General features: G+C 42.7%; 1 protein-coding gene and 3 long non-coding RNA genes across 4 annotated transcripts; 1 reads left to right on the top strand and 3 right to left on the bottom strand.

The window, feature by feature from the left end:
* Nucleotides 1–2,662: 2,662 nt before the first annotated feature.
* Nucleotides 2,663–26,826, top strand: LOC5566330 (titin). The gene is given in 12 exon segments (XM_021841032.1): nt 2,663–2,927; nt 7,634–7,852; nt 7,970–13,210; nt 13,367–19,057; nt 19,882–19,911; nt 19,973–20,065; nt 20,128–22,911; nt 22,978–23,403; nt 23,406–24,446; nt 24,735–25,034; nt 25,145–25,450; nt 25,653–26,826. Coding segments are annotated over 12 exon segments (16,545 nt in total). The 5' UTR covers nt 2,663–2,698; the 3' UTR covers nt 25,838–26,826.
* On the bottom strand, nt 4,252–4,628 carry LOC110675602. Its single transcript, XR_002499643.1, has 2 exons — nt 4,598–4,628; nt 4,252–4,347 (listed from the first exon to the last, which is right to left on the bottom strand). It is a non-coding gene; the product is annotated as an uncharacterized LOC110675602 (long non-coding RNA).
* On the bottom strand, nt 5,249–5,624 carry LOC110675603. Its single transcript, XR_002499644.1, has 2 exons — nt 5,594–5,624; nt 5,249–5,344 (listed from the first exon to the last, which is right to left on the bottom strand). It is a non-coding gene; the product is annotated as an uncharacterized LOC110675603 (long non-coding RNA).
* LOC110675604 lies at nt 5,747–7,373 on the bottom strand. Its single transcript, XR_002499645.1, has 2 exons — nt 7,337–7,373; nt 5,747–5,842 (listed from the first exon to the last, which is right to left on the bottom strand). It is a non-coding gene; the product is annotated as an uncharacterized LOC110675604 (long non-coding RNA).
* Nucleotides 26,827–27,205: the final 379 nt, after the last annotated feature.

The raw sequence follows: 27,205 nt of genomic DNA, 5'->3' as shown, positions 1-27,205 counted from the left end.
GCAAACGGATGATAAAAGCTTCTCTACTGCACAGATACGCGAAGACGCACATGAGCAAACTACAGTCACCCAACAGGTTATTCTGGAAAACTTTGAACAAATCGAAAAGTCTGTTCAACCAGAACAAAAGTCTGCTGTACCATCATTACAACCTAACGAGGAGCTAATAGTTACTGAAATAGTTTCTGAACAAAGAGAAACTGAAGGATACAGCATTGAAGAGATCTCTAGAAACTATTCAGCTAAACCGATTCCATCTGATACGCTAAAGTCAGTTACTGTGGAAGAAGTACAACTTGCCGATGCAACTGGAATCATTCAGCAGCCGGAAACCCTTTCTTCGACAGCCACAGTTAGAAAGAACGAGTTTGAGGAGACGACAGTATCGGAAACTATGATCTATGAAGAGTTGGGAAGACATTTGGAGAAAATAACACCAGAACAAAGAACAGCTGACACGACTTTGCAGCCAAATACGGAGCTTATAGTAACTGAAGTTGTTACTGAGCAGAAGGAAAAAGAAGGGTTCAGCATACATGAGATCGCCAAAGACTACGCTGCTAAACCTGTAACCGAAGGGTTGATGCGATCGTTAATAGTTGAAGAAGTTCAGACCACTGATCGTTTGGGGGAGATAGAACAAGTTACAGAAGAGCAATCAGCTACCATAAGGAAGGATAAGTTTGAAGAGACAACTGAAACGGAAACTATGATCTATGAAGCTGTCAGTGGTATTAAGGATACTGTCAAACCGGACTCTAAAACGGCGGACGTTTTACTTCAACCTAACGCTGAGATTATTGTCACGGAAGTTGTAAGCGAACAACGTGAGAAAGAAGGCTTCGACATCAAAGAAATTGCAAAAGATTACGTAGCTCAAGAAGCGCCAGCCAAGACACTTAAATCTGTTATAGTAGAACAGATTGAAGTTACAGAAGATGTCTCCAAGATTGCACAGCTTGAGCATGTAGAACATTCAGCCATAGCAAGCAAAGATTCATTCAATCAGACAATTGTCACTGAAACATTGGCATATGAGAACATCGCTCAACAAGAACAAGTTTCGCTTCCGGAACAGAAGAAAGCTGAGCCTAGTGTGGAGTCTATGTCAGGCGTTACAGTTACAGAAGTTATAACGGAGCAGACAGCAAAGGAAAGTGTTCAAATCTCGGAAACGGATCAACAAAAGGCAAAACTAGTTCCAACCGATATTCTGAGATCTCTAACAGTAGAACAAGTGCAACCATTGCTAGATGCAGCTGAGGTTACACATGATGATTCCAAACCATCAAAAGCAATGGTAAGAACTGATGAGTTGTCTGCGTCGTCAGTTACAGAAATAACTACATTTGAAGGATTCAAAGAATACGAAGGCAAGATCAAGCTCGATTGGCACACAGCCAAACTGGTTCCTGCTGATGTTTTCAAGTGTCTATCCATTGAACAAGTGCAACCTTTCCTAGTTACTGGCAATGTACCGGAGGAAATGCTCAAGCCTTTATCCGTAATAGTAAGAACGGACGAGCATGAGCAGATAGTTGCATCGGAAACAACGGTCTTCGAATGCATCAAAGAATTCGTCGAAAAAATGGAGCACGAAGAATACTTTGCTAAACCACTGACAGGCGGCATACTGAAATCACTAACTGTTGAACAAGTTGTATCATTGCAACACGCTGGCGATGTGGAGAAGTTCATGGCAAAGGCTACGTCAGCTGCTATAAAATCGGATGAACATGAACAGACCATGGTTACGGAATCTATGATCTATGAAGCCCTAAAGGAACACTTTGGAAAACTAGAATTTGAAGGGCAAACGGCAAAGCTCATTCCCAGCGATGTTCTCAAATCCTTATCAGTCCAGCAGGTTCAGCCATTTGACGAGTTGCAGGAAGTTACTGACGACCATAAACCAACATCTCAAGCCATAACGAAAACCAATGAATTAGAAGAGATCGTTACAACCCAAGCAACGATCTACGAAGGCTTGAAGGAGTACGATGGTGAACTCGCATTTGATGAACATGTAGCGAAACAAGTGCTTCCCTCTGAGCAAAAATCCCTCTCGATTGAACAAACAGAAACTTTCATTGGAATCGGAGAGGTTAAAACAGAACTAAGTAAAAAATCCGAGGCCGTCATTAAGACAGACGAGTTAGAACAAAAGGTGATATCTGAAACCACAATTTACGAGGGAATACAAGAAGGACCAACAAAGATTACGATAGACGAAAAACATGCAACTCCTGCTGTTGATGCATTAAAAATTCCTTCAAAATCAGAAGTCGCCACTTCTGATGCTTTTGATGATTTATCAGTTCAATTGAAAATTCAAGAAGATAGCGCCACTAGCTTGATCGTTGAGCAAACAATTGCTACTCAAACACAAACCTTGACACATGATTCGTTAGGCCACTTAAAAGCCCCAGAAGAAATAGTTTCCAAATATGCGATTCCTCAAATTTCGGATCTCCATGTGCCATCACAGCTGGAAACATTAGCAAGTGAGGCTCTAGAGCATTTCGAACAGCGACAGGATACTCTCGAACGTAGTGCGACGGTTGATATCAGCGATTTCATTGTACCATTACAATCCCATACCATATCTGCCGATACAACAGCGCCATTCGAAGAAATCACCGAACCACGTAAGTTTGCCACCAAATCTATACAGGATGGCCTAAGAGCAGCCGAATGTATGGAGGTGTCCAGTAATGAACTAAACGACATAACAGAACCCGCTGAAGCCCCTCATGGACAGGCATCAGTATCATTCACAACTAATATCATTGCAAACGTAATGGAAACAACTACACACGAAAATGTAGATAACATTACTGTACATAGTGAACCCACAGAGCGGTTCGCTAAATTAACACAATCTATGTTCGATATGTATGAAGAATCTATGCCACTCGTACGAGAAGGTAAGTTTATTACACTCACGATGCAAAAATCCTACATTCCAGAAAAACACAACCATTCCATAACGTCCTCATTCCAAATATTTACACAAGTACAAATAATAACAATATAATAACTAAATCACTGTTTTCATAGATCACACAACAACAACTGCAATTCAAACACGAACAGACAAACAAGCATTACACGATGACACTACAGAACAAACATTACATCAAGAGCAACAGATGACAACACAAGTTTATCACACCATCAAAATGCAATCAAAAAATACAACACACGAAGATCAAACGGAAGAAATATTCGACAATATCACAATACAAAAAAAACATACACCAAGTGAAAGTTATTCTGAATCAAAAGAAATCATGGAGGAATTTCCTGAAGAGGTTAAGGTGACTGAGATCATCACCGAAGAAGGCAAACATAAGAAACAAGTTACCAAGAAGCGTGTCATGAAGAAGAAGGCTGGAAAGAAGGAACAGGTCACCGAGATCGTCACTGTCCAAGAAGACGATCAACTGCCTCAGACTACCGTCACTGTCACTGAGTCCGAGCTACCATTCGAAGAGGTTACTGAATTCCAGCCATCGACTGTTCAACCACAGGAAGCCATCATTCAAGAACTTCCTGAAGAGGTTAAGGTGACTGAGGTCATCACCGAAGAAGGCAAACCTAAGAAACAAGTTACCAAGAAGCGTGTCATTAAGAAGAAGGCTGGAAAGAAGGAACAGGTTACCGAGATCGTCACTGTCCAAGAAGACGATCAACTGCCTCAGACTACCGTCACTGTCACTGAGTCCGAGCTACCATTCGAAGAGGTTACTGAATTCCAGCCATCGACTGTTCAACCACAGGAAGCCATCATTCAAGAACTTCCTGAAGAGGTTAAGGTGACTGACGTCATCACCGAAGAAGGCAAACCTAAGAAACAAGTTACCAAGAAGCGTGTCATTAAGAAGAAGGCTGGAAAGAAGGAACAGGTTACCGAGATCGTCACTGTCCAAGAAGACGATCAACTGCCTCAGACTACCGTCACTGTCACTGAGTCCGAGCTACCATTCGAAGAGGTTACTGAATTCCAGCCATCGACTGTTCAACCACAGGAAGCCATCATTCAAGAACTTCCTGAAGAGGTTAAGGTGACTGAGGTCATCACCGAAGAAGGCAAACCTAAGAAACAAGTTACCAAGAAGCGTGTCATTAAGAAGAAGGCTGGAAAGAAGGAACAGGTTACCGAGATCGTCACTGTCCAAGAAGACGATCAACTGCCTCAGACTACCGTCACTGTCACTGAGTCCGAGCTACCATTCGAAGAGGTTACCGAATTCCAGCCATCGACTGTTCAACCACAGGAAGCCATCATTCAAGAACTTCCTGAAGAGGTTAAGGTGACTGAGGTCATCACCGAAGAAGGCAAACCTAAGAAACAAGTTACCAAGAAGCGTGTCATTAAGAAGAAGGCTGGAAAGAAGGAACAGGTTCACCGAGATCGTCACTGTCCAAGAAGACGATCAACTGCCTCAGACTACCGTCACTGTCACTGAGTCCGAGCTACCATTCGAAGAGGTTACTGAATTCCAGCCATCGACTGTTCAACCACAGGAAGCCATCATTCAAGAACTTCCTGAAGAGGTTAAGGTGACTGAGGTCATCACCGAAGAAGGCAAACCTAAGAAACAAGTTGTCAAAAAGCGTGTCATTAAGAAGAAGGCTGGAAAGAAGGAACAGGTCACCGAGATCGTCACTGTCCAAGAAGACGATCAACTGCCTCAGACTACCGTCACTGTCACTGAGTCCGAGCTACCATTCGAAGAGGTTACTGAATTCCAGCCATCGACTGTTCAACCACAGGAAGCCATCATTCAAGAACTTCCTGAAGAGGTTAAGGTGACTGAGGTCATCACCGAAGAAGGCAAACCTAAGAAACAAGTTGTCAAGAAGCGTGTCATTAAGAAGAAGGCTGGAAAGAAGGAACAGGTCACCGAGATCGTCACTGTCCAAGAAGACGATCAACTGCCTCAGACTACCGTCACTGTCACTGAGTCCGAGCTACCATTCGAAGAGGTTACTGAATTCCAGCCATCGACTGTTCAACCACAGGAAGCCATCATTCAAGAACTTCCTGAAGAGGTTAAGGTGACTGAGGTCATCACCGAAGAAGGCAAACCTAAGAAACAAGTTGTCAAGAAGCGTGTCATTAAGAAGAAGGCTGGAAAGAAGGAACAGGTCACCGAGATCGTCACTGTCCAAGAAGACGATCAACTGCCTCAGACTACCGTCACTGTCACTGAGTCCGAGCTACCATTCGAAGAGGTTACCGAATTCCAGCCATCGACTGTTCAACCACAGGAAGCCATCATTCAAGAACTTCCTGAAGAGGTTAAGGTGACTGAGGTCATCACCGAAGAAGGCAAACCTAAGAAACAAGTTACCAAGAAGCGTGTCATTAAGAAGAAGGCTGGAAAGAAGGAACAGGTCACCGAGATCGTCACTGTCCAAGAAGACGATCAACTGCCTCAGACTACCGTCACTGTCACTGAGTCCGAGCTACCATTCGAAGAGGTTACCGAATTCCAGCCATCGACTGTTCAACCACAGGAAGCCATCATTCAAGAACTTCCTGAAGAGGTTAAGGTGACTGAGGTCATCACCGAAGAAGGCAAACCTAAGAAACAAGTTGTCAAAAAGCGTGTCATTAAGAAGAAGGCTGGAAAGAAGGAACAGGTCACCGAGATCGTCACTGTCCAAGAAGACGATCAACTGCCTCAGACTACCGTCACTGTAACTGAGTCCGAGCTACCATTCGAAGAGGTTACCGAATTCCAGCCATCGACTGTTCAACCACAGGAAGCCATCATTCAAGAACTTCCTGAAGAGGTTAAGGTGACTGAGGTCATCACCGAAGAAGGCAAACCTAAGAAACAAGTTGTTAAAAAGCGTGTCATTAAGAAGAAGGCTGGAAAGAAGGAACAGGTCACCGAGATCGTCACTGTCCAAGAAGACGATCAACTGCCTCAGACTACCGTCACTGTCACTGAGTCCGAGCTACCATTCGAAGAGGTTACCGAATTCCAGCCATCGACTGTTCAACCACAGGAAGCCATCATTCAAGAACTTCCTGAAGAGGTTAAGGTGACTGAGGTCATCACCGAAGAAGGCAAACCTAAGAAACAAGATACCAAGAAGCGTGTCATTAAGAAGAAGGCTGGAAAGAAGGAACAGGTTACCGAGATCGTCACTGTCCAAGAAGACGATCAAATGCCTCAGACTACCGTTACTGTCACTGAGTCCGAGTTACCATTCGAAGAGGTTACTGAATTCCAGCCATCGACTGTTCAACCGCAGGAAGCTATCATTCAAGAACTTCCTGAAGAGGTTAAGGTGACTGAGGTCATTACTGAAGAAGGCAAACCTAAGAAACAAGTTACCAAGAAGCGTGTCATTAAGAAGAAGGCTGGAAAGAAGGAACAGGTCACCGAGATCGTCACTGTCCAAGAAGACGATCAACTACCTCAGACTACCGTCACTGTCACTGAGTCCGAGCTACCATTCGAAGAGGTAACTGAATTCCAGCCATTGACTGTTCAACCACAGGAAGCTATCATTCAAGAACTTCCTGAAGAGGTTAAGGTGACTGAGGTCATCACTGAAGAAGGCAAACCTAAGAAACAAGTTACCAAGAAGCGTGTCATTAAGAAGAAGGCTGGAAAGAAGGAACAGGTCACCGAGATCGTCACTGTCCAAGAAGACGATCAACTGCCTCAGACTACCGTCACTGTCACTGAGTCCGAGCTACCATTCGAAGAGGTTACTGAATTCCAGCCATCGACTGTTCAACCGCAGGAAGCTATCATTCAAGAACTTCCTGAAGAGGTTAAGGTGACTGAGGTCATTACTGAAGAAGGCAAACCTAAGAAACAAGTTACCAAGAAGCGTGTCATTAAGAAGAAGGCTGGAAAGAAGGAACAGGTCACCGAGATCGTCACTGTCCAAGAAGACGATCAACTGCCTCAGACTACCGTCACTGTCACTGAATCTGAGCTACCATTCGAAGAGGTTATCGAATTCCAGCCATCGACTGTTCAACCGCAGGAAGCTATCATTCAAGAACTTCCTGAAGAGGTTAAGGTGACTGAGGTCATTACTGAAGAAGGCAAACCTAAGAAACAAGTTACCAAGAAGCGTGTCATTAAGAAGAAGGCTGGAAAGAAGGAACAGGTCACCGAGATCGTCACTGTCCAAGAAGACGATCAACTGCCTCAGACTACCGTCACTGTCACTGAGTCCGAGCTACCATTCGAAGAGGTTATCGAATTCCAGCCATCGACTGTTCAACCACAGGAAGCTATCATTCAAGAACTTCCGGAAGAGGTTAAGTTGACTGAGGTCATCACTGAAGAAGGCAAACCTAAGAAACAAGTTACCAAGAAGCGTATTATTAAGAAGGCTGGAAAGCAGGAGCAGGTCACTGAGGCCGTCACTGAGCAAAACGACGATCAATTAGGTCAGACAACAGTAATCGAATTTGAACAAAAATTAGGGGTGGGCGAAATATGTCTTCCTGATTCAAGAACACAAACACATACACACATACAAACACAAATAACACCTGCAGAAACTACTGGTAAGATTCACATGGTTTCATCATTACGCATAATTCATGAAACTTCAAACACTATTACATTTCCTTGTCAATCTTTTATAGATGCTGAAACACTTGCACACACAACTCCAATTTTCGTCACCACATTCGAAACATGTACAGATGAGAAACAAACATTCATCAAATCCAAGAACAAGAAACTCATTAAATCACAAGGTATGATTGTGGAGGAAATCTTGAGCGACGAAGACGTCACTCCGATTCCTCCATCCCTGCCAGCTGTTCACATCGAAGAAGTTGACGAACATCTTTTCCCTGAAGGTATGGTTTTTAATGTATTTTTATAGTTTCGCTCGATTTTCCGTTTCAAGCAATATACTAGATTACGAACTCTTTAAGTGATAACCTCATCATTAAATATTTTCATTGTTTATACAGACGCTTCAACACCGTACAGAATACAAACAGAACCCGAAGAAACAGCCATGATCAGTCAAGAGCCAGTATCCAAACATAAACTGTCTAAGAAAAAACAATTACACACACTCATACAAGAACAAGTTGAAGATCTTCCTTTGGAGGAAATTGAAACAATTCCATCAGTCGAACAAGAAATTGCAGAAGCTTTGACAGAAAAGTCGAAGCGTAGGGTCATCAAAAAGAAAAGGGTTGATACTAGGGTGGCAGGTGATGAAACCGTAACCACAGAAAAAGAATCGGTCGAGCCTTTACAGATTGAAACGATTACAGAAGTTACTGGAATTGAAAGTCAAGTTCCAACAATACTTCAGGAACATGAGCTATCACAAGTACCAGTAGTGGAAAGCATGCCGGAAGATGTACAAGTCATTGAACGAATATCAGAAGACGGCGAAAGAAAAACATCAGTAATCAAAAAACGTATAATCAAGAAAAAATCAGTTGGAAGAGAAGAGTTGATTGAAATAAAAACTATTCAGGAAGACAACAAGGCTCCTGAAACGACCATAACAATTACAGAGGAAGATGTATCTACAGAACCAAGTGTTCTAGAAGATAAACCAAGACCAAAGCGAAAGAAGGTTACGAAAATTAAACCAAAGGATGACACAGATGAGATTATCGAACGACTCTTAAACTTGGAAGTGAAAAAAACGGAATTGGAGCAATACGAGAAAGTGGAAGTGGAATTCGGAAGGAAGCCGATGAAATTGGAAACAGTTGCAGTAGAGGAACATCCAGAAGTGGAAGAAAAGGTGCAAACAGTGGAAGGAGAAGTAACAAGACAGGTGGTTAAAAAGAAGGTTATAAAGAGAAGGTTGGGTCCAAAATTGGAAGTCACTGAAATTGTTACAACGCAGCAAGATGGCAAAGAACCTGAAATAACTGAAACTATCAGTGAAGAAATAATAGCTGAGCCCTTTGAAGCAGAGCAGTTTGTCGAAACTCCTTCTTGGGAGGAAGAAATCCCAGAACAAGTTGATGTAAAACAGACGATTTCAGAAACAGGAGATGTCATGACTGAAGTTTTCAAAAAGAAAGTGTTGAAGAAGAAGGTTAAGATGTTGAAACCAGAGCCAGTCGAGATGCCAGAAGAGGAAGTTGACGAGTTGCTTATAATTCCTGCTCAACCAGAACAAATCATGATTGAAGAACTTCCAGAAAAGATTCAAGTTGTTGAGACCATAACAACTGAAGGTAAACCAAAAAAGCATATTACGAAAACAAAGGTAATCAAGAAAAGAACTGGTGACAAGGTAGAAGAAGTTCAAGTGGTGACAGTTCAAGAGGATGATAAACCAGCGGAAACTACAATTACGTTGTTAGAGGAAGCAGTTCAGGAACCCGTTGGTCCTGATGCACTTCAAACGGATAAACCAAAGCCAAAGAAAAAGAAGATTAAAACAATTAAGAAAACGGGTGATGATACAGATGACATAATTGAAAAGCTCTTGAATCTGGAGGTGAAGAAAACCGAATTGGAAACTTACGAAAAGATTGACATTGAGCCAACGCGAAAAACGAAGCAGGTCGAAGAGGTTATTCTGGAACCGGTGCAAACTGAACCTCAAAACAAAGAACAAATGCAAATGGTGATCCAGGAAATGCCTGAACAAATGGAAATTATTGAAACTTTAACCGATGAAGGTAAACCACGAAAGCAAGTGAAGAAAACTAAAGTCATTAAGAAGAAAATCGGTGACACTGTGGAAGAAGTTTTGATCACTACTGTACAAGAACACGATAAGCCTGCGGAAACAACGATAACAGTTGTTGAGGAAGTAGCCGAGTCTGCTCCTACTGAAGAGGATATTCATCCACAAGAGAAACCTAAAATCAAGAAAAAGAAAATCAAGACGGTAAAAAAGACAACAGATGATATGGATGACATAATTGAACGATTACTCAATTTGGAGGTTAGAAAGACAGAACTTGAAAAATACGAACGAGTTGATGTAGAATTCAAACCAAGATCAAGAAAAGTGGAGGAAACATGCGTTGAAGAGTTTCCTGAAACTGTAACAATTGATACCGCTGAGGATGGCTCTGAATTGAAGAAAGTGACTAAACGAAAGCTGATTAAGAAAAAGATTGGTAAGAAGGAACAAACAACAGAGCTAGTAACTGTAAAAACGGATGACTCTGAACCGACAACTACAGTCACTATAACTGAGGAGGATCTTCCTTACGAACAACCTGAAGAGTTCATTGTAGAACAAATACCAGCAGAAACTGCCGTTGTAGAAGAGCTTCCAGAAGAAATCATGGTAACGGAAATAAGCACAGAGGTAGGAAAACCGCGAAAACAAATCACCAAAAAGCGAACATTGAAGAAACGAACTGCGGACAAAGAAGAGCTGGTAGAGGTTGTCACCGTACAGGAGGATGACAAAGAGCCAGAGACTACAGTTACCATAACGGAAACGGAACCCGAAGCAGAAGAACCGATGACTGTTGAACTGTTAACAGTTGAACAAATACCGTCCGACAAGAAACCGATCGCGAAGCCAAAGCCAAAAAAGAAGAAAGTAAAAACAATAAAAACTTCAGAGGCAGCAGATGACATCATAGAAAAGCTGCTCAACTTAGAAGTGAAGAAAACTGAACTAGAGAAGTACGAACGCATTGATGTAGAGTTCAAGAAAAAACCAACACTTACCAGAGAAATTTCTATCGAGCAACCAACAGCGAGTGTAGCTGAGGTTATAGAACTCGAAATAACAAAAGCTAAAGTAAAAACAGTTAGAAAACCAAAAGAGAGTAAAATCGATAAAGTTGAGGAAACTGTTGAATCGATGCCTTCTCAGTTTGCTGTTGAAGAACCTCAACAAAAAGTGGATAAAGAAATAGAATTCACTGAAACGATCATACCGCGAGTTGTTGAGGAAATGCAAGACGACAAAACATTACCCGATGGTACAAAACAGGTCACAATAAGCCCAAAGATTGTCAAGAAAAAGATCTCTAAGGGCAAAAAAGAGCTAAAGGAAGAAAAAGCAGAAGAACAGGAACCATCTATTCCGTCGATTGTTGAATTTGAGGACATTGTTTCGACTGATGAGCTACCAGCAGAACAAGTTAGAGAGTTTGTTTTCGTGAAGCCAGAGCAACAAGAAGCAATCATCGAAGAATACTCCTTCGAAACACAAACTTACGAGGAGAAATCTCTAAAACAAGTACAACGGTTGCAAAAAGATCATACTGAACAAGAGGAAAGAACTGAAATCAAAAAGACTCCTAAGAAAATAAAAAAGAAGATCAAGAAATCTGGTCCATCAGAAGAAGATGAAGCATTAGAACGACTACTCAACTTAGAAGTGGAGAAAACACAGCTGGAGGAATATGAAAAAATAGAACTGGAAGCCAAACCTAAGCTTGAAAAGCCCAAACCTAAACTAGAACCAATACGAATTGAGCGAAAAGAACAGAAGGCTACTAAGCTGCAGATAACTGAAACAGAAGACCAGCCACAAATGATAAAACTAAAGAAAGTCAAAGTACCCGGCAAAAAAGAAATTGAAGAGGTGGTCGTACCAAAAGTACTTCTGAAGAGCAGAATGATGATGGTTCAATATCCCCCAGCTGTTCAGTACCCTCAAATAAGCACAATTGTCACTAAGAAGGGCATTGGGGAGCTTGCAAGGGTTAATGAAGAAGAAGAGAAAATTAAATTGAAGAAAATCAAGAAGATAAAAACTACCAAACGCGATAAGCTGGAGTTGGAGCAGGTTGATCTTCCAGAGTATGAGGAGGAAGTATCGGAGGAAGAACAAAAACCCGAAGAGAAGGAAAAATATCAAAGGAAACAAAAAGAAAAGGTCGACGAAGAACCACAAGTCAAGACGTTGAAGCTAGGAAAAGGCATAGTTAAAAAAGATGAACCGGTTGAAGAAACGATAACGCTTAAGAAAACGCCAAAGAAACCTAAGGAAGATGTTGAAGCAGAAACGACATCAGTCAAGAAACCTAAGCAGAAACCAGAATTAATTGAACATGATAAAGAACATAAACATGTACAAAAACCAACCTTTAGTCCCACAGAAATACCAGATGTTGAAGTTGAGCTAGAAGAATATCGGCAACCTTCGCCTGTTCCAGATGTTCCTGAAGAGGAAACGCCTCATAAAAAGAAACGTTCAAAGAAACCGAAGGAACCCAAAGAAGATGAAGTACCAGAAAGACCTTTGATAATGGGTAAAGGTAAGAAACCCGAGGAAATACCCGAAGAAGATGTGAAATTTAGAAAACCCTCTCCAAAGAAGCCTGAAGAAGAAGCTGATCAGATCAAACTCAAGCCAATTCCAAAGCCGGAAGCAGATACTGAAGTGAAAGAAAAACATGCCGATAGAGATCTAGGACTTTCTGAACCGGTGCAGAAACCGGATCAACCCGAAGAGGAAATGATCACCATTGTAACGAAGAAGAAGAAGATTTTGAAGAAAAAATCATCAAAAGAAATGTCAGATAAGGAACCTACTGAAGAAGCTGTTTATGAGGAACTTCCCCTTCAGACTGCAGAAGATGAAGAAATTTTAGAAGAAACGCCTAACACTGTGAAGCTTACTGAAGAACATGTTGTTGAGTGGGAAAAACCACTAGAAATATCAGAAGAACCTAAATCACAGGCGACTGTTGAACAGTTGCCAGACCAGGTAGAAATGAAGGAAATAATAACTGCAGAAGGGGAACATCAGAAGCAAGTAATCACTAAGAAAGTAATAAAAAGGAAACGACAAGACAAAGAAGAGGTTATTGAGGTCGTTACCGTTCAAACTGGTGATAAGGCTCCTGAGACAACAGTTACAGTTTGTGAAAGCTCCCCAGAAGAATCAACCCCTCAGATGCCTACAAAATCCAAGGTCCGCGTTAAGAAGGTTAAGGTTTCAAGTAAAAACGACGACCTAGATGAAATTGTCCAAAGACTGCTGGATCAAGAAATAACCAAAACCGAATTAGAGCAATATGAAAAGTTCGACTTTGAAGCAACAAGAAAACCAAAACCAGAACAGCAACAACAGGTTGAAATTGTTCAGAAACCAATCGTCAAAAAGTCAAAACAAAAAGAAATCAAGCAACACGAAACCCTTTCATTACAAGAAACACCAACAGATATATCAGATACTCTAGAACCCACGCCAATCGAGGCACAAACACCCGACACACTATACACAACTATTATCGAAGAAAAGCCGAGAATCAGTAAGTAACCAGATATACGATAACACACCTCAAAGTTATTCATATAAATACAATACAAATTTGAAGCATAACCAGAGTTATAGATATTTAGTTAATAATTTTGCATGTTTCAAAGTACCACTATTTCGATATCTAACCGATTTATTTCAACCACAGGTGCCGATACAATCGAACTGAAGGAAGATGTGTTTGAAACGACAGACTTCGTAGCGGAACGACCTGCCACCGAGGAGTTATCGCCAGTTGAGATCCAGGATGTCACTGTACAACCTGTGGTACAGAAGAAACCCTTATTGGAAGCTGCACCGAAGGAAGAAGCCTTTGAGCAACATATCGAGGAAGTAACTGAGGTTTCTATGGCCCCTCGTGATGAGGTACAGATTTCTGCCACCGATATTCTGTCGAGAGCAACCGAGAAGCCTTTGGTCAGTAAGGCCATGCTAGAAGCTGCACCAAAGGAAGACACATTCGAACAGCATGTCGAGGAAGTATCTGAAGTTTCGATTGCCGATCGTGATGTGGTACAGATTACTGCTACAGATATTCCGTTGGAAGCTATTGAAAGGCCCATGGTGAGCAAAGCACTGCTGGAAGCTGCTGCAAAGCAAGAAGCATTTGAACAACTTGTTGAGGAAGTATCGGAGGTATCAATTGAATCTCGTGATGTAGTACAGATCGATGTCACTGACATTCCATCGAAAGCTATCGAAAAGCCCATGGTAAGCAAGGTAATACTGGAAGCAGCACCAAAGGAAGAAGCATTCGAGCAAACTGTAGAGGAAGTATCTGAAGTTTCGATTGCTGCTCTTGATGTGGTACAGATTGCTGCCACAGATATTCCATCGAAAGCTATCGAGAAGCCCAAAGTGAGCAAAGCAGTGTTGGAAGCTGCTCCAAAGGAAGAAGCATTCGAGCAACTTGTCGAGGAAGTATCTGAGGTTGCAATCGCTCCTCGGGATGTGGTACAGATTGCTGCCACCGATATACCATCGGAAGCTATCGAAAAACCTTTAGTCAGCAAAGCTGTTCTAGAAGCTGCACCAAAAGAAGAGGCCTTCGAGCAACCTTTGGAAGAAACTACCACCGTCCCTGAACTTTCCATGGATAAACTTGAACTGCAAGCAGTTGAAGTGCCTGATCTTATCACTGAGAAACCAAAAATTCGCAGGAAACCTCTCTTGGAGGCAGTCCCGAAGGAAGAACTATTGGAGCAACTAGCAGAAGAAACTTCTGATGCTACTACAATTCAAATGGAACAAGTTCAGCTATCCGCCACAGATATTCCTCATGCTGCAGTAGAGAAGCCAAAGGTTCAAGCCAAACCGACATTGACAGCTGCCGCCAAACAAGAGTTACTGGAGCAAGAAACCGAAGAAACGGACAATGTTCCATCACTATCCTTGGATGAAATGCTTCCTCAGGCAGTGGATGTAACCGATCAAGCCACTGAGAAACCCTACATTCACGGAAAGCCATTGCTTGAAGCGGCTCCAATCGAAGAACAGCTGGATCTTAGTATTGAAGAAGCAGATACAGTTACTTCTCTCTCGTTGGATGAAGTACAAGTTGCTCCTACTGATATACCCGACGAGGCAACCAAAAAACCGAAAATTCAAGAGAAACCAACCTTAGCTGCTGCTCCAGCAGAATCTTTGCTCGAGCAGAAAACAGAGGAAACTGAAATAGCTCCATCTCTATCGTTGGATGGAGTTAAGGTGTCTCCAATTGAAGAATCTCTTGCTGCTCCGGCTGAGCAAGTCCAGATTACTCAACAGGTTGACGTACAAGTTGCTCCAGAACCAACAAAGAAGGCCAAGACCAAAGTTACCAAGGTCACCAAGAAAACCAAGAAATCCATTGATGACGACGAAGAACTGCAACGTTTGCTGAATCTGGAAATCGAGAAAACGGAACTCGAGATATATGAAAAGGTTGATCTGGAAGCCAAGGAGAAGATCAAACCAGAAAAGGGTGAGCTAGTCAAACTAGAACCTATCAAAATAGAACGAAAAGAACAAAAACCAACCAAACTTGAAATCACAGACACACCTGAACCACAAACAGTCAAATTGCGTAAGACCGTCATACCAGAAAAGAAAGAGATCGAAGAGGTCACTGTTCCGAAAGTATTACTGAAGAGTAGAGTCGTACAGGTTGAATATCCACCGGAGGCACAAAAGCCGAAAATCGTCCAATTGGAAACCAAGCAAGGCGTTGGCGAACTCTCTAGGATCGAAGAGGAGGAGGATGAACGTAAAGTAAAGAAAATCAAGAAGGTCAAGGTAATAAAGAAAGAAAAACCCGAACTAGAAGTGCTGGATATCGAAAAATTCGAAAAAGAACCAACAGTGCAGGAAGAGAAGGAAGAAGAAAAGCCCAAATACCAACGACAGATTAAAGAAAAACCCGTTGAAGAAACTGAAGAGAGAACTCTTGTTCTGGGCAAAGGTAAGCTTAAGAAAGAGGAAGACGAAATCGAAGAAGTCAAACTGAAGAAAACACCAGTCAGACCGAAGGAGGAAGAGGAAGTAGAAGCAGTTATAAAGAAAAAGAAAGAAGAAAAACCGACTGAAGATGAAATAATTAAAAAACAGAAGCATGTTGAAAAACCTACCTTTACTCCTACTGATATTCCGGATGTTGAAACAGAACTGGAACCATACGAAAAACCTGTTCCAGAACCAAAAGAAAAACCAGTGAAAGAACCGAAAAAACCCAAGGTTCCCAAAGAGCCAAAGGTCCCAGAAGTTCCTGAGGAACCAGAGCACAAAATTGTCCTCGGCAAAGGCAAGTTACCTGAGCCAGAACCAGAACCGGAGGTTAAATTCCGCATCCCTGTTGGTAAGAAACCAGAAGAAGAACTGGAAGAAATAAAACTTAAGCCTTTCAAGAAACCTTCACCAGAAAAAGAACCCACAGAAAGAGATGCCGACCGGGATATGGCTCTTCCAAAACCAAAGGAATATCCGGAAGAACCTGATGCTGAAATCACAATCAAAAAGAAAAAAAGGAAGGTTCCAAAGGAACCAGAAGCTCCTACACCGGTTGAAGAAATTCCGGAGCCTTCACCTGTACCAGAAGAACCCACTAAGCCGGCTGAAGTGCCACAGGAAGAACCTGAAATTGAAAAACCAGCCCGTATAGAGGAGGTTACAAAACCAAAAGAACTTCAACTTGAACAACCGAGTGAGATGGTTACTCCAAAGGTAGTGGAGGAAACTACTGAGGACATCATGGCTCCAGTTGTTGTCGCTGAAAAACCTAAAGAAATTGAAACAGAGCCTCTTCAAGAGCCCGAGGTAACACAACCCGAAGTGCGCGAAGTCAAAGAAGAGAAGAAAAAGATAATAAAGAAGGTTAAGAAACCTAAAGCTAAACCTGATGAAGATGAAGAACTGCAACGGTTGCTCAATCTGGAAGTGGAAAAGACTCCACTGGAACAGTATGAGAAGGTTGAACTGGAACCGAAGGAAAAAGAGAAGCCAGCACCGGAGATTAAGCCAGTTGAAGTTCCAAAACCTCAGGAAGAAGTTATTGAGCCAGAGCCAAAGCCGGAACCAGTGGTCCAAAAGGCGAAAATCGTGGAACAAGAACCAATCCCCGAGCACGTGACTGCAGACACAGCCGTAGAGGAGCCCGTAGTAGAAGAAATCGTGCCAAGTGAAGTCAAGGTTGAGCTAGCAAGCGTGGAGGAAGAGATGCCTATTGAAGTCATACAAGATATTCCAGCACCAGTTGTCGAAGAACAACCGGTGGAACCAGAAAAACCTGTCAAGAAACCGAAAGAGAAGAAGGTTATAAAGACAGTTGTGAAGAAACCGAAGAAGGCATCCTTGGAGGACGATGAGCAACTCCAAAAACTGCTTAATCTTGAAATCGAAAAAACGGAGTTGGAGAAATATGAAAAAGTAGACATTGAAATTGTCAAAAAACCAAAGACGGTTGAGGAAATAGTTGTTGAACAAAAACCAGAGGAACCTAAAGTAGAAGATGTTCCGGAAGAGGTAGTATTCAAGCCTAAGCCCAAAGATCGAGTAATCAAACCGGTTGAAGAGGAAGTGGAAGTAGACTTCAAACTGAAAAGAAAGCCTCGTTTGCCAGAACAACCACAGGAGATCGAAGAGAGCATAACGCTTAAGCCAACTCCTCAGAAATCTGAAGAACCAGTTAGCGTGGAACGAATTATTAAAATAGAAGTGGAACGTCCAGAACCGGTTGTCATTGAAGAAGCTGATGAAATAACAATTCAGAGGGAGGAGGACATCGAAACCGTGGAACCTCTGGTGGAAGAACCTGCCGACGAGTTTATCGTTCCCGAAGAGGTTGTGCCGATCCAACCAATCCAAGAAGAAATCTCTGTAGCACAGCCATTGATTGAAGATGCTGTGCTTGAGCTACCTTCAGAAGAAACTCCTGAAGTTGTTGAATCGGTCCCTATCCAACCAATCGTAGAAGAACCAACTCCGGTTGTACCATTGCGTAAGGTGTCCCTCAAACCTGTACCTAAACCAGTTGTGGAAGAAGAGAAACCGAAGGAAAAGCCTAAGAAAAAGACCGTGGTGGTCAAAAAGAAAAAGGCAAGCTTGGACGATGATGCCGAGCTCCAACGGTTGTTAAATCTTGAAGTCGAAAAGACAGAACTGGAACAGTACGAAAAGGTTGACGTTGATTTCAAAAAACGAGAAAAGTTGAAAATCACCCAGCAACCGCAGCCACAACAAGCTGTCGAGTCTACGATTGAAGAGGAGCAAACCATTCAACTTAAGCCCAGGAAGAAGAGTGTAAAGCCTTCGGTTGAAACTATTGAAGAAACAGAGGTTGCATTTAAACTGAAACCGAAGAAAAAACCGGAAGAACAAGTAGAAGATGCTACAGTAACTCTAAGAAAACAAAAACCAAAGGTAGTCGAAGAGACGGCCGTTGAAGAAATCATCAGGCTGAAGCCAGTGGTTCAGAAACCAGAAGAAGTAGAGGAAGTTGAAGAAAGCATCAAGCTACAAGCCAAACCGCAACCTTATGTAACGGATGAAGCTGAAGCTTCACTGAAAATTGTAAGAGAAGCATCTCCAGAGGAAAAACCGAAGAAAAAGGTAGTCAAGAAAAAGAAGGAAGATGATGTTGATGAGATTACTAAGAAACTGTTGGAAATGGATGTACCAAAGACTGAGCTAGAAAAATACGAAAAAGTCGATGTTGACTTCACGAAGAAACCGAAGGAGGTTGAAAAAGTGGCACCAGCTCCAGCTGAAGAAGTTGTTGAGCATGTTGTCATACGTAAACAGCGACCACGTCCTAAGCCAGCATTCCGAAGAGAAGTTCTCGATGAGGAAGAAGTAAGAATCAAGAAAATTAAAAAAGTCCGTCAACCGAGACCTGTCTTCAAGGATATTGAACCGCATACAGTAACATTCCAACCAAAGCGTGTCAAACATATCGAAGACATTGAGCAGGAGTTCAAGATTCAACTAGATTCATATGCTCGAGAGGAGATATCGATGACGGGAAGAGTAAAACTACCCGCTCCGTATAGCTACGGTGAAGAAACTGGTGAAGCACATATAACCATTATCAAAGAAGTTAACGAAGATGATGAGGTTGTGTATGAAGTCATCTACGACGATAGTGAAGTAGATGTCGAAGAGGATGAGTATGATCGCTATGAAGAAGAAGATGCCGAACACGTGGTCCTAGAGCTTCGCAAACGCCGCCAAAAGCTTGAGAGTCTCATCGTGCACCAGGAGGAAGAAATTTCGATCGACCTGACCCGCCGCAAATCGCAAGTCACACACGAAGAAGAATCATTCACACTGAAACAACAGAAGAAGTCATTGGCAACATACTCTGAAGGTTTTTATCAAGCTCCAGTTATACGCAAATTTGGGATGGCGTTCTTTTACTGATAACAGATTTTACAAAGTTTTTGATTTTGAGAATTAACACACTCTCTTTCTTTATTACTTTCTACCAATCAACAGATAAAAACACTTTTTAGCAAAGCAAAACAAAACTTGACTACACTTTGCGATGTTTACAATTGCAACAACTGCTTCAACATTACCTATTGCCACTTCTGCTGATACTGATAAACTATATAACCTTCAAAGGGCGGGTTCCAAAACCCTTGCGAAGTAACGCCCCTTCTCTCTCTAAATCTCTATTTTTTTATTTTGGAATCTGTCAAAGCAATTTCAGCTTCCTGAACTGTTGCTGTAAATACAGGCAGATCTAATATTTTATAGCTAAACTACTTTTAAGCAAATAATCAGAGGGACTCACCGAATTCTCCAACCTTTATCAAAGGACTATCCTTCCGACCCTCCTGAACTTTTGCGCTTTCCTGTAAATATCTTTAATTTTCTTCTTCTCTACTTGATCTTTCCAAGTTACTAATTATCTATCTGCCTTACTTTCTCACCTTCTCTTAACTACCACTCTAGAAATTTTCTCTATCGCACATTCTTGAATTTGGACTGCGTTTGAACTACTTTTATTGCACCTTTACGCTCTTCTATTCTATTGCACTGAACATAACTACTTTTCACAGCTTTCCAGATTATACTAGAATCCAAGTTTTACTTTGTACACAATTCTAATCCACTGTATCCAAGAATCATTCTAATATGGAATATTTTGTCTTTTATCTGCCGCAACATCTGAATCCAATCGTGCAGAAACTGCGTCGTTGAAGATTATTCGCGAAGGTAAAATCAAATCATAATTTGATATCTACTTTATAATCTTTAACATGAATTACACTTTCAGAAGAAGCCAATGAAATGTACTGCATCCAACCTGTAGAAGCGGAGAATGAAGAAGCGATCCACTTGGTAGAAGGCGAAAAAGTCTACGTGATCGGTATGTTCATTCCAAAAAGGAAGTTTAACTACTGATTATTAATACCTTTCTTACCCTTACAGATCGCAGTAATCCCGAGTGGTGGTTCGTCAAGCGGTCCTGGAGTGAGGAGCGTGGCTTTGCCCGACGGGAACTTCTGATGGATGCCGTCACCTATCCCCAATACGTGCAAAAGACTCTCAACGAAAAGATTGACAAATTGCCGATCTTTGAGAAACCGGCTCCCAGCGAGAAACCACAGGCGCCGAAGATCATTGAAAAGCTACAGCCCATCACCACTCAGGATGGCTACACGGTGCAGTTTGAGTGCAAGGTCGAAGGCTATCCTCGTCCGCAAATTACTTGGTTCCGACAGACGGCAGTTATCAAGCCATCGCAAGATTTCCAGATCTACTACGATGACGATAACGTAGCTACGTTGATCATCCGCGAAGTATTCCCAGAAGATGCTGGAACCTTTACCTGTGTTGCTAAGAATATTGCCGGTTTTGCATCAAGCACCACAGAGCTGAGCGTAGATTCATTCACGTCCGATCATGGATCTGAAGTGGCTACCCTATCGCGTAAGAGTATGTCTCGTGAATCGTCACTTGCTGACATTCTGGAAGGTATTCCTCCGACCTTCTCTCGCAAGCCGAAAGCGCAATATGTCGACGTAGGATCAGATGTGTTGTTGGAATGCCGTCTTGTTGCTATACCTGAACCGGATATTCATTGGTTCTATAACGGCACTGAAATCACCACAAAGGGCAATATCGATGTGGTTGTTGAATCCGATATGCACATGTATTGCACAGTTGTTCAAATACGGAATATCGACAAGAAACAGGAAGGTTCTTATCAGGTCGTAGCTCGTAACCGTGAAGGTGAATCGGCACTAGATATCACCGTAAAGGTCAAGACCGGAGTCCTGGAACCTCCACAGATCCTTGAACCTCTCAAGAGCATGAGCATTCGCCAAGGAGAAACTGTAATGTTGTCGACACAAATTGTGGGTAACCCAACTCCTGAGGTTCAGTGGTTCAAAAACGGTGAAGTCCTTAAAACACCAACTCAAGCAGACAAAAACATGTACACCGTTACCCTGCTTTCACCTACTCATGAAAATGCTGGTGAATACACTGTCAAGGCCAAGAACGCTGCTGGCACTGTAGAGACGACCGCATTCTTAACAGTGGATGAATCAAACGTAGGAAATCCACAAGCTCCACTCTTCCTGGAACGATTTGAAGAGCAAAGTGTCCCACAAGGCGGTACTATCAAACTACCAGCTAAGGTATCCGGCAATCCAGTTCCAGAAATTCTCTGGCTACGCAACAACAATACACTCTTGACATCTAAGAAGGTTAAGCAAGCCTACGATGGGCAAAACATTGAACTTACCATTTCAAATGCTGACTCGGAACAAGACTCTGGAAACTACAAATGTATCGCTTCCAACACAGTTGGAAAGGCATCGCATGGTGCACGAGTTACTGTTGAAGTGGATAGAGTCACATTCGTCAAAAAGCTGAAAAAGACGGTGACGGTTGAAGAAAGTAAATCGGTAACCTTGGAGTGCGAAACTTCTCACACCGTTTCTACCAAGTGGTTCCACAATGGCAAAGAAATGAGCGGAATGGATCACCGAGTGATCGTTCAAGAAGGTAAGGTACACAAACTGGTCATCAAGAATCCAACTATCAAGGACACCGGCATGTACCAGTGCACCGTTAAGGATCAGGTTACCGAATGCAGTCTTACGGTTCTCGAAGCTAAGCCAGAGTTCATTCGTAAAATGGAAGATGTTGAAACCAAGGAGAAGCAAAATGCCGTGCTTGAGGTGGAGATCACTTCGGAAACGGCCGATGTTGTTTGGTACAAGGAAGGCAAGAAAATTGTCGAAGAGAAGGGCAAATATGAATTCTCGAAGAAGGGCAAAACTCGATCGCTTCTGGTGCGCAGCACATCGGTGCACGATGAAGGCGAGTATACTTGCGCCTTAGCAGATCAAGAGTGTTCAGCTGAAGTGGTGGTAATTGAGCTTCCACCAGAGATCATTACTCCACTCAAGGACGTCACTGTAGCCCGAGGAGAGAATGCCGTATTCGACATTGAACTGACCAAGGGAGATGCGTTGGTACGGTGGTATAGAGATGACACAGAGCTATCGTTCAACGGACACTACCAGTTGACGATTGACGGCAAACGTCAAACGCTCAAGATCATAAAGACCGTCGATGAGGACGCTGGTGTGTACAAATGCGTCGTCGGAGATCAGCTATCTACTGCTAAGCTAACCGTTGAACGGCCATTGGTTGACTTCGTCAAGCGTTTGCCAGATGTAACCATTGCTACCAAACAGACTGATGCCGTATTCGTGGTGGAACTTTCCGAATCCGCTGAGGTGACTTGGTACAAGAACAGCAAGAAAATTAAGGCCTCGAGCAAATACGAGCTCATTGCTGACAAGAAGGTGCGCAAGTTAATTGTGAAGAACGTTACGGAAGACGACGAAGACGAATACACCTGCACAATTGCAAATGTGAAGACTTCATCCAAATTGAAGGTTGAGGTAATCAAGGTCGCCCCTACAATCTTCGACGATGGATCACGAACGTACACAATCCGCAAAGAAGACGACGTCACGTTCAACGTGAAGTTCAATGCCACACCTAAACCGGACTCTGAATGGTACGTTAACGAAAAGCTCGTGATACCGTCACCACGATTCGTGCCAACGATCGGCGAAGAAACGGCCAGTTTAACGATCAAGAAGGTGGTGGAATCAGACGCCGGGGATTATACTGTTCGATTAGTGAACGAGTGCGGAGACGCCAGTGCATCATTCACGTTGATTGTTAAGAGTAAGTATGAAGTTTTGATTGCTTCAAAGGTATGTATTAAATACGCTTGTATTGTTTCATTATCAGGACAACCCGGTGCTCCAGACGCTCCGGAAGCTACTCAAATCACCGATGATTCAATTACTCTATTCTGGAAGTCACCTGAAGACAATGGCAACAGTACAATTACTGAGTACTTTCTGGAATATCAGGAGAAGAGCAAAAAGAAGTGGACCGAGATTACCAATATCTCGGAAACGACCACCACAGTCACTAAGCTAACGAAGAATTCCGAATACACATTCCGTGTGACAGCAGTCAACGAGATGGGTAAGGGACCGGCGTCACCCAACTCACCGTATTACAAGATTGCCGCTCCAATCAAGAAAGAAGCTCCGGTTGTGAGCGAGCACCTCAAGGACGTGCACATCGGACTGGATCAAACAATTACACTGACATGCATCGTAAATGGTGTCCCGACTCCAGAAGTATCGTGGTATCGCAACGGAACCGCTCTCAAGAGAAGACAATTACTTATGAGAACGGAGCCGCAAAGTACGTTATTGTGAAAACTACCAAGGAAACTAGCGGTACTTACGTTTGCAAGGCAGTCAACGAAGTCGGTAGTGTCGAAAGCAGCTGTAAGGTAGTGATAGAAGAGAAACCTACCATTACAGTGGATAAGAAACAAATCGTTCAGAAGTTGCGCGTTGGAGACGAATGGACTGTGGTGGCCAACTTTGAAGGTTATCCAGTTCCAGAGATCGTCTGGTACCGCGAAGATGAGGTCATCGAATCTACGGCTGAACATACGATTGTGACCATTAGCAAATCGTCAACGATTGTCATTGGAAAACTGGATCGCTCCGATAGCGGGAAATATGTTGTTGAAGCCAGAAACTCTGCTGGATCGGCAAGTGTTGAGCTACAGTTGAAGGTTATTGACAAACCAAGCAAACCAGAAGGACCAATTATTGTGAAGGAACTCAGTCCTGAAGCTGTAGTTATAGAATGGAAGCCACCAGCGGATGATGGAGGCTTGGAAATTTCCCAGTACTCGATTGAAAAGTGCGATGATACCAACAAAAACGCATGGATCAAGGTTGCCGATGTTCAAAAGAACATCAAATCTTACTGCATTCAGAAACTTCTGGATTCCACTCAATATCATTTCCGTGTGATTGCACAGAATCCAATCGGTTGTTCGGAACCACTGGAGAGTGCTACTATTACTGTCAAGCAGGTGTTGGAGCCACCATCTCCACCACGAGGACCAATCGAAACTTCGGGTATGACTAGCCATTCGTTTACGCTATCTTGGCAACCTTCGGAGCACAACGGTGGCAGCAAGATCACCGAGTACATCGTTGAGATGAAGGAATCCAAGAAGAAGGTGTGGAAGGTCGTCGGAAGTACCAGTGCAAGCGAAACGTCGTTATTGATCGAGAACTTGTCTGCGAATCGAGGCTACGACTTCAGGATCTTTGCAAAGAACAAGATCGGAACGAGTGAAGCACTTCAAACGGAGGAATCGATAGTCGCTGGCAAGGAAATAAGTAAGTTTTATAGATAACATATCAGTGTGATGGTAACGCTTATGTCAGGTGCTGAACTAATTATAAAACTCATGTTATACATTTCACGAAATATGCTGCTTAACGAATCACAAGTCACATTTGCATTTAACAAACACCTTAAAAATTTGTGCTGGTCAAACTGCAAACAGTTTGAGATATCTATCGAACTTCTGACCCCCTAGGCCCTGCAATCTATGATGTTGTAATGAACACTGTTGTGATAGTGACTAATCAATACACAAACCTTCAAACTTTCCGTAAAACAAGCTCCACCATCTGCGCCACGAAACCTGCGCATCGTCAACGTGACCAGCAAGAGCATCAAGCTCGAATGGCAGCAGCCGGAAACGAACGGCGGTTCGGATGTAACGGGTTACGTGATCGAGAAACGGCTCACCACCTCCCAGCAATGGACCAAGATCAAAACTCTGGACGCCACCTGTCTCAGTTACTGCGTCGACAACCTTAAAGAAAAGTCTGAACTAGTATTCCGTGTGTTCGCCGAGAACGTCATCGGGCTAAGTCCGCCGGCAACTTCCGAAACAGTTACACTGAAGTCCTATGCCAGTAAGATTGTCGTTTCTGTACCTACATAATTGTTCGATGTCGAACTGCCCTTTCGCAGAGATATCCGAGAAATGGCTAACGATTCGCATTGCTTTTTTTTTTCACTACAGCGGTGCCTTCGCCCCCGACTGGACCCCTGGAGGTGCGCTACCTGGGTCCCAACATCAACATTGTCGAATGGGGAATTCCCGAGTCCGATGGAGGTGCGCCATTGGAGGGATACAACATCGTCATTCGCAATATCAAGAAGACCATGTGGATGGAGGTTGGCCGGGTGTCGGCCGACTGTCAGTCGTTCAACATCAAGGACCTAGCCGAGGACGAAGAATACCTAATACGGATCATCGCGCGCAACGAGGTCGGCAACAGTGATCCGCTCGAGTCGGAGGAACCGTACAAGGCGCAGCTGGGAGCGGGTGAGTAATCAATATGGGTTTTGAGGTCAATTGAACTGTTCTGAACCTGAAAGATCCTTAGTGGATTACTGATCAATACTGAAAAGCCTCAAAAATGATTATTAGGCTTGTTTGTGTTCATAAAAAGGAAGATAATCCCTTTAGCAGTAGATATTTTTCCTACCATTACACCAAAGATCTAACCAATACTCTTTCCTGCCAGCTCCCGAAGATACCCACGACGAAACGACGCGGGACTTCACGGAACCATCCGCAACGAACACCTCCTCCTGGCTGAGGGAGCACAACATGACCGCAGACATTCACAGCTACGCTCGGCACAAGCTGCTGAGAAGGCGAGAGTACTTCTTCAAGTTGTGGGTCAACGCGAAAAACCTGTTCAAATAAACCGCCTCGAGCGATGACAATTCCTTACTTGAATTCAGCAAAAAAAATAGCTCAAATTCGTTAACTTTATACTAAATATTGAAGAAGAAGATGTATACATTTGAGAGCGTCGACGATCCCGGAGAAAGTCCTTAAACCTAACTGTAACTACATAGCCGATAAGACGAAGCCCCCCCATACATGCCTATTTTTACAGTGTCGATATTTTATACACGAGTGCCCCCCCAGTGCTTTGCAGTTGTATGTAAATGTTATCCCCAATCAATCATTTTGCCGGTTGAAAGAGAAAACGACTACGATTTGTTTCATGTAACTGTGATACAGAAAGAGATTTTATTGTAGAGAAAAAGAAACTAAACAAAGCCAATTGCGCCACTCGCTACTAGAGCAAAAATGCAACCATAAATGCAAAGAGACAAAAACGAAAGAGTTTCAAACCAATTTTAGACACAAAAAAACGAAGACGAAGCGGAGCGATTCCCCCACAATGGGGTTCCCCGAGCCAACAAAAAAATCGTAAAACAAAATGTATCATACCGAAATTGTTCTATTGCAATATACACATTTTGTATGGTTATAGTATATCATTATATTTAGTAGTTTGTAAATTTTCTAAATGTTGGAACTCTCTGCGAATAAACGAACCGACTGCGCAGCGATTGCCATCAGTTGGAGATACCGGGCAAGACCATCAACCTTCGAGGGCAGCTGGACAAGTCAACGAACCAAACCAAAATCAGGGAGACGATTAATATAGGTGCGTACATTAATCGAACAACTTCTACACAGACGGACTTGGGCTGCTTTCGGTATCTCCGAGAGATGCAGTTGAGGCGAAGAAACAGCAAATTCGCAAGACAAATACATATTTATTCTATGGAAAATTTGAGTTTCTCTCATTTTGCCTTATATTGATTTGAATCGTAGGAAACGACATTTTTCTGTTCACCAGTAGTGTGTTTAATAAAATGAGAAACGAGTAATACAAACTCAATAGTGATGGTTATTTCCGACCGAAAGCCCATAAATAAATAAAACCTCATAAATATTTTATTTTATTAGTATCTTTTCAAAAATCACATAAATTTCTTATATCTAGGTGTTTTATGTTATGCAACACTATCATCCTAAATTGATTAACCTCCATCCAGTCAACATACATTTGCATGCGAAAAAACGCACTAAAAAAGTTATGCAGGCATTTTTGGTACTTCGTGGATTTCGCTGAAATTTCCAAAAGTTCCCGAAAAACTCTTTTAGTTTAAGGTTTGGAAGTTTTGGAAATATGGTCCAGCTGGTTTCGGAATTATTCCGGTTTGTCTTGGGATACCAAAATTGGCCACAACATCCCTACAACGGATATCTCAG

This window comes from Aedes aegypti, chromosome 2 (genome assembly GCF_002204515.2).
Source record: "Aedes aegypti strain LVP_AGWG chromosome 2, AaegL5.0 Primary Assembly, whole genome shotgun sequence".
NCBI classification, from domain to species: Eukaryota; Metazoa; Arthropoda; class Insecta; order Diptera; family Culicidae; genus Aedes; species Aedes aegypti.
This window is presented reverse-complemented; position numbering and strand designations above follow the sequence as displayed.